At 36.1% G+C, this 14135-nt stretch overlaps 1 protein-coding gene across 1 annotated transcript in view; it reads right to left on the bottom strand.

Moving 5' to 3' along the window:
- The window catches only part of GPM6A (glycoprotein M6A), a 257123-nt gene that overhangs the window by 14182 nt on the left and 228806 nt on the right, over positions 1–14135 (bottom strand). The window contains exon 3 of the mRNA XM_061177186.1: positions 10717–10873. Within this exon, the coding sequence (XP_061033169.1) occupies positions 10717–10873 (157 nt within the window). The remainder of the gene's footprint in view (positions 1–10716; positions 10874–14135) is intronic.

The following is a 14135-nucleotide window of genomic DNA, read 5'->3' as shown; positions in this document are numbered from 1 at the left end:
GTAGCTGAATGGAGAAATAAACTGTGCTACATCCAGACAATAGAATATTATTCAGCACTAAAAGAAATGAGCTATTAAGCCATGGAAAGACATGGAGGAACCTTAAATGCATATGACTAAGTGAAAGAAACCAGTCTGAAAACACTACATAATGTATGAGTCCCATTATATGACATTCTGAAAAAGGCAAAACTATGGAGCCAGTAAAAGGATCAGTGGTTGCCAGGGGTTGCAGAGAGGGAAGGATGAATAGGTGGAACACAGAGGATTTTTAGGGCAGTAAAACTATTCTGTATGACACTCTAAAGATGGAGACATGTCATACATTTGTCTAAACCCACAGAAGTTACAACATCAAGAGTGAACTCTAAGGTAAACTATGGACTTTGGGTGATTATCATGCGTCAGAGTAGGATCACTAATTGTAGCAAATGTACCACCTGGTGCAGAATTTTGATAGTGAGGGAGGCTGTACGTATGTCGGGGTGGGGGGGGATATAGGAAATTTCTGTACTTTCTGCTCAATTTTGCTGTGAAGCTAAACTTGCTCTAAAAATAAAATCTATTTTAAAATATATTAATTGTAATGCTTTCTTCTTTTTACCTTGCATGGGTCTCATTCATTCAACAAATCAAATTAAAATACTTCAGAATATAACACAGGATCCATCACGAGTTTCCACCTGCCTTATTGAACACTTGGATTACTGCAGTATTCTAAAAAGTTCATTCTAATTAGCACCCTGAAGGTTACTCATAGAACTTCTTTCTATCTTCCGAACCCCAGATGAAAGTCACTTACTCATTAATAATTAAATTATCTCATGTGTCAACAACATGTACTGTATGAGGCCTTGGGTATATACTGGTCAACAACATCTATCACAGACTTTAACCACTCTCTGTGCAAACACTGTAAGTCACCCATGTTCATCAATGTGCTCAGCTTATGTGCTTATGTAGAGCTTACTTTTTTTTTTTATGTATGTGCTTATGTAGAGCTTACTTTTTCAAGTGAAAACAGAATTCAAACAAAATCAAATTATATTAAAGATAAAAGCATCACTGGCGCCTTTTCCAGCAAATATTACTACAGAGGAAACTTCCTCTTAGTGAATACTATTTTATTATCAATTACATTGTAAATATCTGAGAAATGTTTTTTTGACCAAGAATCCCAATATAATCATACTAGGCTTAGTCATTCCTCAGTGAACTTTTGATTTTTATATCCTTAATATACCATTTCCCCATAAAGTAATTTAAAAACAAACTATGGTAGTTAATCTCAAAATGAGAAAAAGAGATAAAGAAATTGAGTCTCAAAAATATGGTGAAGCTTCATGTTTTGTAAAATGCTACTGATTTAAAGGCAAAGTCAGAAAAGTATATAACTCTTGCTTTTTTTAAAAATAAAATATAAAAATAAATAAATTTTTTTATAAAAATTTTTTATAAAAATATAAAGATCTTTTGTGTGGAGATTATTCCCAGTACAGTGGGCATGAAGTTCCTGACTGAAAAAGAGAAGTATCTATTAATCAATATTTTAAAAGACCATTTGTAATCCAGAGTTATTATTTCATCCCCAATCTAGTGGCCTATTTATAACTCTTACACGTATGGAAATATTTGAACCAATTTAAGTATTTGAACCAATTTAAAAAATATTTCTCTTTGCAGTGTCACCCGAACACATAAAATCGAGGTTACTCACAGTAGAAGCAGCTACTGTGAGTGAATGTATTCAGGATGTTACATTGGGATTCATAAAATCTATGAATTTGAGGACATTTTCTATCTATCCTTAAGACGAATTTCTAGCTTTATCATAAAATTTGATTGAACAGCCTATACCTGCAAATGACTTCATTTAAACTAGAATATCTTTATAAGCAGAAATGGGAAATTCATTAGTTATGGAGATATTCCCTTAGAAATTTTCAGTGGGCATCAAAGTCTAAGATTTAATTTTATATTAATTAAATCAGAAACTGAGGGTTTTGAGGATTCTGTAGAAATGAAAATAGAGGTCTATAGAGTATTATCCTGCTATGTACAGTTTATTTATGATAAATTGTATTTTAGCATGATTATTTTTAATAGAACTATTCTGTTTAGGAAAACATGGATCAGAGAATGTGTTAATTAATGTCTTTAGTTTTCTTTTTCAATTAATAGTACTTTAGATGTATATGAAATAATGTGATGAGAAAGATACTCCCCAAAGTCCAAAGCCCCAGTCTAATCATGAGAAAAATATCAGACAAATTTCAATTGAGGTACATTCTACAAAATGCCTAACTACTCCTCCTCAAAACTTTCAAGATCATCAAAAAACAAGGAACGTCTTAGAAAAAGTCACAGATCAGAGTAGCCTAAGGAGAAATGACTGAATTGTAGTATGGTATCTGTATCCCCTGAGTGGGATACTAGAAGAGAAAAAGAACATTTGATTCGGTAAAAACTAAGGAAATCTGAATAAAGCATGGACTTTGGTTAATAATAGTGTTTCTATATTGGTTCATTAATTGTGACACATGTACTATGCTAATGTAAGATGTTAATAGGGAAAACTGAGTTTTATATATATGGAAACTCTCTGTACCATCTTCATCTTTCTGTAAATCTAAAACTATTGTAAAATTAAAAGTTTATTTTTGAAAAAATACTTTAGGATTTTAAAAATATAAGGAGTCATAAATGCTATGAAATTATATCCTAGGATGATCTGATGGATGATCTGATACATAGAGAAGTCCAATGAGAATTAAAACGCCACTTGAATATACAAATTTAAAAAAGAAAGGCTTAGCATAAGACTATATTTCATGACTTGAGTAATCAAAAGAACAAAAACAAACACAAGACAAAACCTTGGCTCAATATTTTGAGAAGTTATTTTTATTTGAATAGAATTCCAATCCTGACTTATGGTGACTGGAGAGGAATCAGGATGATTCAAACTTTTTCTTCAGTTTTTCATTTCCAGCAGTTTTAAGTCTCTTGAATTAAAAATTCTAACACTAGAAGATTTACTTTTTACAAGAGATTTTCCCATTTTGTCAATGTCATCTTCTAAGGCTAACTGAAATTTTTTGTCAAGTTTTATGCCCTAAATCTGAAAAGAATGAGACCCATGTTTTCTTTCTTTGCTATAATTTATGTACCTGCAGAGCTAGTGTCTGGATGGTCACACTGAGATTGGTGTACTGTCCTGTATTTACAGTCCAGTTCTGAAATTGTAAGTGCATGCAGGAGATCTACCTCAGATACCTGTGGCAAACAAGCTCCTGGTGCCATCTGCCACATGCACTGCTTTTTGAAACATTATTTCTAAATATTACCACTATGCCTGAAGCAGTTTACATTCCCCCTCACCTCCCCCTTTTTTCCCTACTGAGAAACTGTTAAAGTGCATTGTTATAATCTGAAACAAATCATGTTGCCTTCTTCAGGTTAGAGTTGGAATATCCTAGAGAGAAACTAAGGCTTATTCTAGGAACTTGGCAGTCTTGGATCAAAAACTCTTATTATGTTTTTAATTTACTTTCGAAGATACTGGATTTTAGAGACAGACTAGAATGCAGAGTTCCTTGATGACAACTTTACTTAGGAAGTCACCTTAGAACTCTTTATCGGCAGTCATCAAAATAGAAAAGTACCTTCGATGACTGAGTTATTTCATATCCCACAGAGCATCCTTGTCTTGTAAAAAGAGATAATTCATGACTGTGGATAAAGGTTAAAATGAGGACATCTCTACAACGAAGGAACTTTCCAATCATCAATGAATGATCTCACCAAAATGTAAAACAAAAGTGACTGGTGAATTACTAAAAACTCTCACAACCAGATAATTCTCCTATGACATTAGCCCAAATAAAACATAAAATGACAAGGCAAATCCTGACCATGAGTTTAGTGACATGGGCTCTGTGCCAGATGCTCAAATCCAAATCTGGCCCCACTGCCCACCATGTACGCATCTCTTGCTGGCAGATTCCTCATCTGTGAAATGAAGGTAACTAATATTGGTATCTACTTCACATAGTTTGGAGGATCAAATGCCCTAGTATTTCATGAAGTCCCATGCATAGCAACTGGCATATGTAAGCACCTAACAAACATTTCCTATTATTAATACTGGATTTATTATTAAAACTTAACTTTAAGCTATGAAAATGAGCCAGGAGTCATTACATAGTGAATAGATGTAAAGGTAGTTCTATAGAGTATGTCTTATGGACACTAGTCTACTATGCTATAGTCAAAATCTATAAACATCTGAGATAACAGGAAGGATTAAAATAAATACAGTTGTCCTTCCTTTTGGACGTCCTTGGATTTAACCACGACGAATGGAAAATATTCTTTAAAAATATCCCAGAAAGTTCCGAAAAGCAAAACTTGAATTTGCCACACACCAGCAACTATTTCACAGCATTTACATTGTATTTACAATTAATTACAGAGTTTACTTTGTATTAGGTATTATAAGTAATCTAGAGATGATTTAAAGTATACAGGAAGATATGTGTAGGTTATATACAAATACCACACTTTTTTATAAAAGGGACTTGAGCATCTGTAGATTTTGGTATCCATGGGGGTCCCGGGACCAATCCCCTTGGATACTGAAGGACTATAAATAGAATATGTTTCTTCGTCTGTAAAATGGGGGTTAAAAAAAAGTAACTGCTTATTTTTGTTGCTTTAAATATTGTGTGTGGCATACTGTTGCTGTTATAAGGCACACTGTTATAAGTTGAATTGTGTTCCTCCAAAATTCATATGATGAATTCCTCACCCCCATACCTCAGAATGCAACCTTATCGGGAGATAGGGCTTTTACAGAGGTAAGCAAATTTAAAATGAGAGCCCTAATCCAATGTAACTGGTGTCCTTCAGGAAGGGAAATATGAGCACAGACATGTAGACAGGGAGAACACCAGGTGAAGATGAAGGCAATGATTGAGGTGATGCTTCTATCAGCTTGGATCTCCAAAGATTACCAGCAACCCACCAGAGGCTAGAGGAACAGATCTTCCTCAGAGCCCTCAGAAGGAACCAACCTTGCTGACATCTTGATCTTGGACTTCAAGCCTCCAGAAACGTGAAACAATAAATTCTGTTGTTTAGCCATTCAGTTTGTTGTACTTTGTTATGGCAGCTCTAGCAAATGAATACATATACTTTCAAAATTTTTACTGCTTTATATAACACTTAGAACAGGTGGATTTATGGAAAATAAATGTATTCATTTCCACAGAGAGTAGCACATTTAAGAACTCTCTTACTTCAAAAGTGTTGGGCTTAAAAATCTAAAGTGTCAGAACAAGCATAGATAAATTCTGAGATCCATATTGCTATCATAATACTAATGGGAAATTTTTAGAAATAAGAAAAGAGTGATGGGTGTAACAACTATCCCATGATTTCAAAATGTGAGCCACTGAATGCCTCTCAAGTTACAACTGAATAAATATATATTTTTTTGGTTTAAAAAGTTAATGGGGAAGAAATTCAAAGAAAATAAATATTTCTATACTCCTTAAACTGAAGTTCACGTTTAATGTATTTAGTAACATGTTTGACTTGTATGCAACTTAGGGCCATTTGCCATTTAATTTAAATAAAATCTGTTACTTAGAATATTTTAGTAACTTTCACATGATCTTAATAAACTAGTTAATGGTTCTTACCCCCCAAAGGTTAATACTGTGCTGTTGTGTTTTATGTGCCTCACATTAAGGATTTCGAATGACAGCATTAAAAATTTGAAATGAACTTGAAGTGGTCTTGATACTGCATGAGAAGAAATGCATAATGCAGATCAAGTTATGCTTTCAAGGGTATTCATTAGGAAAAGAGAATATTGATTAGCATCTTGTATTCAGTGATCTAAAGCTGCTTTAAAATTAACTGCATTTGTGCACTGTGCACAATTGCATTTTGTGAGTAGAATCAGTTACTAGTAACCATTTTACATTTTATACAGCATAGAAAAACAGGGATATAAAAATAAGTTTCTTTCAGTACTAATTCTGGAAGCTTATCGTATAATAATATGGTTGTTCCAAAAAAATTTATTCCACCTGTAAATATTACTCAGAATTCCAAATAGAAATTCATTAATATATTCAGCTTCAAAAGGACATTTTTTTAACACCTTTATTGGAGTATAATTGCTTTACAATAGTGTGTTAGTTTCTGCTGTTTAACAAAGTGAATCAGCTGTATGTATACATACACCCCCATATCCCCTCCCTCTTGCGTCTCCCTCCCACCCTCCCTATCCCACCCCTCTAGGTGGTCACAAAGCACCGAGCTGATCTCCCCTTGCGATGCAGCTGCTTCCCACTAGCTATCTATTTTACATTTGGTAGTGTATATATGTCCATGACACTCTCTCACTTCGTCCCAGCTTATCCTTCCCCCTCCCCGTGTCCTCAAGTCCATTCTCTATGTCTGCGTCTTTATTCCTGTCCTGCCCCTAGGTTCTTTAGAACCATTTTTTTCTTTTTTTTAGATTCCATATATATGTGTTAGCACACGGTATTTGTTTTTCTCTTTCTGACTTACTTCACTCTGTATGACAGTCTCTAGATCCATCCACCTCACTACAAATAACCCAATTTCGTTTCTTTTTATGGTTGAGTAATATTCCATTGTATATATGTGCCACATCTTCTTTATCCATTCTTCGGACACTTAGGTTACTTCCATGTCCTGGCTATTGTAAACAGTGCTGCAATGAACATTGTGGTACATGAATCTTTTTGAAGGGTATATGCCCAGTAGTGGGATTGCTGGGTCATACGGTAGTTCTAGTTTTAGTTTTTTAAGGAACCTCCATACTGTTCTCCCTAGTGGCTGTATCAATTTACATTCCCACCAACAGTGCAAGAGGGTTCCCTTTTCTCCACACCCTCTCCAGCATTTATTGTTTGTCGATTTTTTGATGATGGCCATTCTGACTGGTGTGAGGTAATACCTCATTGTAGTTTTGATTTGCATTTCTCTAATGATTAGTGATGTTGAGCATCTTTTCATGTGTCTGTTGGCCATCTGTATATCTTCTTTGGAGAAATGTCTATTTAGGTCTTCTGCCCATTTTTGGATTGGGTTGTTTGTTTTTTTTGATACTGAGCTGCATGAGCTGCTTGTAAATTTTGGAGATTAATCCTTTGTCAGTTGCTTCTCTTGATATTTTCTCCCATTCTGAGGGTTGTCTTTTGGTCTTGTTTATGGTTTCCTTTGCTGTACAAAAGCTTTTAAGTTTCACTAGGTCCCATTTGTTTATTTTTGTTTTTATTTCCATTTCTCTAGTAGGTGGGTAAAAAAAGATCTTGCTGTGATTTATGTCGTAGAATGTTCTGCCTATGTTTTCCTCTAAGAGTTTTATAGTGTCTGGCCTTACATTTAGGTCTTTAATCCATTTTGAGTTTATTTTTGTGTATGGTGTTAGGGAGTGTTCTAATTTCATTCTTTTACATGTAGCTGTCCAGTTTTCCCAGCACCACTTACTGAAGAGGCTGTCTTTTCTCCATAGTATATTCTTGCTTCTTTTATCAAAGATAAGGTGACCATATGTGCGTGGGTTTATCTCTGAGCTTTCTACAAAAGGACATTTTTAAAGCTAAGGAACTTATAGAACAAAAAGTAGACTATAAGATACAATTTACCTACGAATTGGAAAAAGAAAAAAGGCAGCAGAATGGAAATAGGGAAGCAAGGAAGACTAAGTAGCAGGAGAGAATAACCGATACAACATTTTTTTTTAAACATTTTTATTGGAGTATAATTGCTTTACAATGGTGTGTTAGTTTCTGCTTTATAACAAAGTGAATCCGCTATACATAAACATATATCCCCATATCTCTTCCCTCTTGCGTCTCCCTCCCTTCCACCCTCCCTATCCCACCCCTCTAGGTGGTCACAAAGCACTGAGCTGATCTCCCTGTGCTATGTGGCTGCTTCCCACTAGCTATCTATTTTACATTTGGTAGTGTATATATGTCCATGCCACTCTCTCACTTTGTCTCAGCTTACCCTTCCCCCTCCCTGTGTCCTCAAGTCCATTCTCTATGTCTGCGTCTTTATTCCTGTCCTGCCCCTAGGTTCTTCAGAACCATTTTTTTCTTTTTTTTAGATTCCATATATATGTGTTAGCATACGGTATTTGTTTTTCTCTTTCTGACTTACTTCACTCTGTATGACAGTCTCTAGATCCATCCACCTCACTACAAATAACCCAATTTCGTTTCTTTTTATGGCTGAGTAATATTCCATTGTATATATGTGCCACATCTTCTTTATCCATTCTTCGGACACTTAGGTTACTTCCATGTCCTGGCTATTGTAAACAGTGCTGCAATGAACACTGTGGTACATGACTCTTTCTGAATTGTGGTTTTCTCAGGGTATATGCCCAGTAGTGGGATTGCTGGGTCGTATGGTAGTTCTATTTTTAGTTTTTTAAGGAACCTCCACACTGTTCTCCATAGTGGCTGTATCAATTTACATTCCCACCAACAGTGCAAGAGGGTTCCCTTTTCTCCACACCCTCTCCAGCATTTACTGTTTGTCGATTTTTTGATGATGGCCATTCTGACCGGTGTGAGGTGATACCTCGTTGTAGTTTTGATTTGCATTTCTCTAATGATTAGTGATGTTGAGCATTTTTTCATGTGTTGGTTGGCCATCTCCGATAAAACATTATTATTATTTTTCCTCTGGTTCCATGGAGCCCTAAATCCTGCATGAGAGGGTTGCAGGGCTGTGCATTGTGCAGGGCACTTCCAGGCAGTGGAGCCAGTCCCCTTTTTGCAGGGGCTGGTCCCCTTCACGGAGGCCATGTTGGGACAGCCCGCACCTGACTCAAAGGCCTCGGCCACGCGCTGCGTTGCTGCTTTTGCAAGACACACAAGAGTGCAGCTCTGCTTCTCCCTCAATTCCGCTCATTCCCGGGTGCGGAGGGGTGCTAAAGGCGTGGGTGGGGTGTCTTGAGGGGCTGACTCCCTGCTGCCTCGCCTCTGGAGGGACCCACGCAGCTGCTGCCACCCTTCTGGGCTGTTGGGTGGGACTGGTGACACAATTGTTACTATTATAGAAAAAAATGTGGCTCATTTTTGCTTTAAAAATTCTTATTTGAGATAGCTTTGAAGTGTCAATGGCAAGCGGATAATTAGTAACGGCACATAGATAGGCGTTCTCTTCCATGACTTTTTGCTTCTGCATACGATCTTATGCAGAAATTTCACGATCTCAATGAAAGAACCTAATCAATTGCACTCTTCCTGGCGAAAGGTCACTCCCCAATGGTAAAAGAGACCCCTTTTCTCTATGATTTCACTAGTGTTTTAGAATTATGGACTCTTCGAGCTAGAATGAGCTTTAGAGATGATCTAATGTCTTTATGATGTAAGAGAGTAAACTGTGATTCGGAGAAGTTAAGTGACTTGCTAAGACATACGAGTGGTGTTATAATGATACTGTCCTAATTATAAGAAAAAGCCCATCATTAACTGAATTCACCATAGTCTACTGGCAGAGAATAAGTGAATCTAAAATCAAACGTGCCTTCTTAATAGAGAAATCCCTTAGGTATCACTGAAAATTGGCCCACTGAATATTCATATTTTACTAATTAAATTAATTCAAGATCTTTAACTAAACTTCTTTAGGGTCCGTAATTTGATATTACTGATCCTAAACACTTAGATAATACAATAAACGTTGTTCCCCAAAAGAGTCTTACAAGAAATTATTGCAGAGACAACTACAAATACCCACAACACAGGCGAACTATTTTATGAGATTATTATCATTATTGACACTGAGCAAATATTAGAACTTGTTACAAGCTGGTGGAAAAAATGGTTGGTGGTTAACAGGTATTTTTGAACTTTTCTATAAGACTGAAATAAATTGCACCATTCCTTATTAGAGGAATCTTACTTAATAGGAAATATATGCTGTAATTAAGTAGACATTCTCATATAACATTGGGAAATAATAAAAATACATTAGTCAAGGATGGAAGCTCCAAAGTTCAATTTATGAAAATTATTCTGCATAAAAATGTGAACGTATTTTTAACACATTACTCTTAATTTTCATCAGTCTTGTGCTTTACTAGATATACATGCATTTTCTGCATTGCATTAGCTCTAGACTGTAAGTTTGAGTTACCGTTAAATATCGTAGCAATAACGATTTAAAATCTCAATTAGTATAACAGAGTAATTCTTACCTTATGTCAATATTAAACAGAAATTACATAATATAGTTCCCACCCAAATTTACAGTAAAATACATGAAACATGTATTTAAGGAAGAGAGACATGCACTGTTATAAGTTGCAGATGGATTTTTCTGTTATTTTAAATATTGTATGAGAAATATTGTATGAGAAATATTGTATGAGAAACCCAGAGCCATTTGGGAAACATAGATCATAAATCAATCAACACTTTGCTGCCTCTAGAAGCAAGATGAGTTGTGTTGCACATGATTTGAGAATCTGAACCTGAATTTTCACATGGAATAATCGTTACTTTGAAAATACTATTAAGACTTAAAATAGCCACCAGAGCAGGGAATGTTACTGTGTTAAAAAAAAAACCTCCAGTTCTTGGCAGATGAACACAAACACCTGTGTGCTCCTGCGATAAACCCACATTGACTCCTGAGCAAAGACAGGTAACGTACCCATGCACTCACGCATCTGCCACACGTGGTGATTTTGAAATCCCCATAGAGATCCTTGATGGCCCCAGTCGTGAAGAAACCTTCCACCATCAGCAGAATGCCGTACACAAAGAATGCAGCTGCAACGCCATAGATCACATACTTGAAGATGTCAATCCTGGGAAGAAAAGATGAAGTGGTTTAGTTCAATAACTCTTCGTGGCTGATCTGCAGCAACTGATGCCCATGTGCTCAGGGTTCCTTTGGAAGGAAAGCTATGGAATTTTTATGTTCATAATGGAGGTTGGATTTTAAAACGTTTTTGCTTTATATGCCTAATGTGCGTACACTTTGTTCTGCCACTTCTAGTATTTGTTGACAAGGGTTTTTCATGCTTGTAAGTTTCTTCCTCTTCCCCTGCACTATCCCCCATTCCCTTAATAAGAAATGCTCAAAAGTTACATGAATGAAACTGTAAAACACCTCTGAAAGACACATTGATTTTTTTTTGTAGTGACATGCTTTTATCTCTTTCTTATTTTCGTTTGTATATCTTCTACAGGTATTTTCTTTGTGGTTTTTACCATGGGGCTTACGTGAAACATAGTTAACCATCTATTTTAAACTGATAAATTCAATCATATACACGTACTTTAAACTTTTGCTTCTCTCCCACACACACTTTGTTATTGATGTCATGAATCACATCATTTTATATTATGAACCCATTAACATATTTTATAGATTTTTAAAATACTTTTGTCTTTTAACTTCTATGCGAGAACTTAAAAGTGATTTATGCGCCACTATTACAGTATTACAGTATTCTGTATTTGTATATATATTTACCTTTACCAGTGAGCGTTGTACTTTCACAGACTTTTGTGTTGCTATTTAAAATCCTTTCATTTCAACTTGAAGGACTCCCTTTGGCATTTCTTGTAAGGCAAGTCTAGTGGTGATAAATTCCCTCTGCTTATTTTTATCTGGGAAATTCTTCATTTCACCTTCATATTTGAAGGATAGTTTTGGCAGATATAGTATTTATTCTTGGTTGGCAATTTCTTTCTTTCAGCAATTTGAATATATCATCCTACTCCCTTTGCCCCGCAAGGTTTCTGCCAAAAAATCCGTTGAGAGTTTTATGGAGTTTCTCTTGTAGGGGACAAGTTCTCTTGCTGCTTTCAAAATTCTTTCACATTTGACAATTTGATTATCATATGCCTTGGTGTGGATTTGTTTCAATTTATATGAGTTAGAGTCTACAGAGGTTCTTAAATCTAGATGTTCATTTCCTTACCCAGATTTGGGAAGTTTTCTGTTGTTATTACTTTAAATAAGTTTTTTGTCCTTTCTCTCTTCTTCTGTGAGACTCCCATAATGTATATATTAGTCCACCTGACGGTGTCCCAAAGTCTGTTTGGCTTGCTTCACTCTTTTCCATTCTTTTCTTTTTGTTCCTCTGACTGGATAATTTCAAATGACCTGTCTTTGAACTTGCTGATTTTTTTCTTCTGCTTTATCAACCTGATTTTGAACCCCTTTAGTGAATTTTTCAGTGCATTTATTCAATCTCCCAATTTTTAAAAATATTTTCTATCTTTTTGTTGATATTCTCATTTTGTTCATGCATTGTTTTCTTGAGTTCATAGAGCATCGTTATGACAATTTTTAAAATTCTTTGTTGGGTAATTCATACAGCTCTATTTCCTTACAATTGGGTTCTGGAGATTAATTTTGTTCCTTTGTTCTGGTCGTGTTTCCCTGTTTCTTCATGTGTCTTATAACGTAGTGTTGGGGTCCATGCATTTGAAAAAGCAGCTACCTCTGCCAGTCTTTAAGGAACTGGCTTTGTACAGAAGAAGACCCTCACTAATCAACCTGCCTAGACATCGTGCGGGCCTCTAAAAACTTTCGGGGGGAATGTGACTTCTAAAGGCCTGTGAGTGCAATTTTCTCAACTAGAGAGGCTTACTGGTATCTTTTTCAGGATCTCATAATCTTGCTTCTTTTGTGCCTGCAACACTACAAGTTCTGGTTCTACAGTAGCAAGCTGACCTGATCTCTCTTGTTCTCAGTGGCCAACCAGCATCCAAAGTATGCCAGGTCCCCATCGGTGCCCTGAGTTAGACACCTGCTCTGTCAGCGCTCTGAGTGAGGCAAAACAGAAACCGGTTCCTTGGGCAGCCCTCAGAAAAGCCAGAACACTGGATGAATGCTCCACTCTTCTCTTTCCTCCCAAAGGAGAAGTCACGATCCAGGGCATTCTCACCTGGCCCTGGCTTGGGGTTAGGGACTGATGCAGATAAAGTGAAATTGGCCATCTTACCCAATTCAACATGACTGTTTTTGGCTTTGTGTTTGTCTGGGGTACTACAACTTCTTAATAAAAGGAATAAAAGTATTTCGGTCTGTATATCACTGATAAATTGGTGTTTCTCTGTGGGAACAAGCATTGGGACTTCCTATCACCACCTTGCTGACATTACTTCTTCCAAATTCATGTTTAATTCAACTAAAGTTCATGTGTACATCACCTGGTTATGTACACTAGAAGTATAACTGCAAATTATTGATGACAATTACATAGCAATCACAAACCCTTTGCTTTTATCTTTCTGAAATTTAGCTCAAACACTGTGTAAGAATACCTGGTAGTAAGTACTGATGTAAAGAGGTGTAGCTGTTGATTAATTTCCTACGGTCTCGCTAAGAGATTACCACAAACTTGGTGGCTTGACACACATTTATTTCCTTACAGTTCTGGAGGTCAGAAGTTTGAAATCACTTTCACTGGGCTGAAATTGAAGGGTAGGCAGAGCCTCACTTCTTCCAGAGACTCTAGGGCAAAGCATCCTTATACTTTTCAGCTTCTAGAGCTGCAGCTGCATCCCTTGCCTAGTGAAGCCAGTAAATAGCGCCTTGTTTCTACAGTCACAATGCCTTCTTCTCTGGACAAATATTTCTCTACTGCCTTCTTATAAGGATTACTTGTGTTTGGATTTAGGGCTCAGCTGGATAATCCAGGAGGATCACCGCACTTCAAGATCCTTAATCACAACTTCAAAATCTCTTGCATATAAAGTAAATCTCAGATTCCAGGCACTAGGTTCTGGATATCTTTGGGGGTCATTATTTCAGCCTGCCACAAGCTATACTTTCTTGAAGCTGAATGTTAATTTCTTGACATTCAAAAACTCTTACATAAAGTTTTTCTTCCAACAATCTGAGGATGGACATTTTCTAATGTTACATTCCAAAATGGATTTCAAAATTAAATCATCAAAATATTTAAATTATAATATACTTGTCATTATCTTATTGGCTTGAATCCCTCTGTTTTATCACAAAGGTACTCTTTCTTGTAAACATGCAATATATGAATTTAACAAAGAATTTCAAATATGATATTGGGAACATTAAACTCTTATTCTCTGTAA

Source organism: Eubalaena glacialis, chromosome 20 (genome assembly GCF_028564815.1).
Source record: "Eubalaena glacialis isolate mEubGla1 chromosome 20, mEubGla1.1.hap2.+ XY, whole genome shotgun sequence".
Taxonomy (NCBI): Eukaryota; Metazoa; Chordata; class Mammalia; order Artiodactyla; family Balaenidae; genus Eubalaena; species Eubalaena glacialis.
The sequence above is the reverse complement of the archived record's forward strand: the minus strand, read 5'-3'. Positions and strand labels throughout refer to the sequence as shown.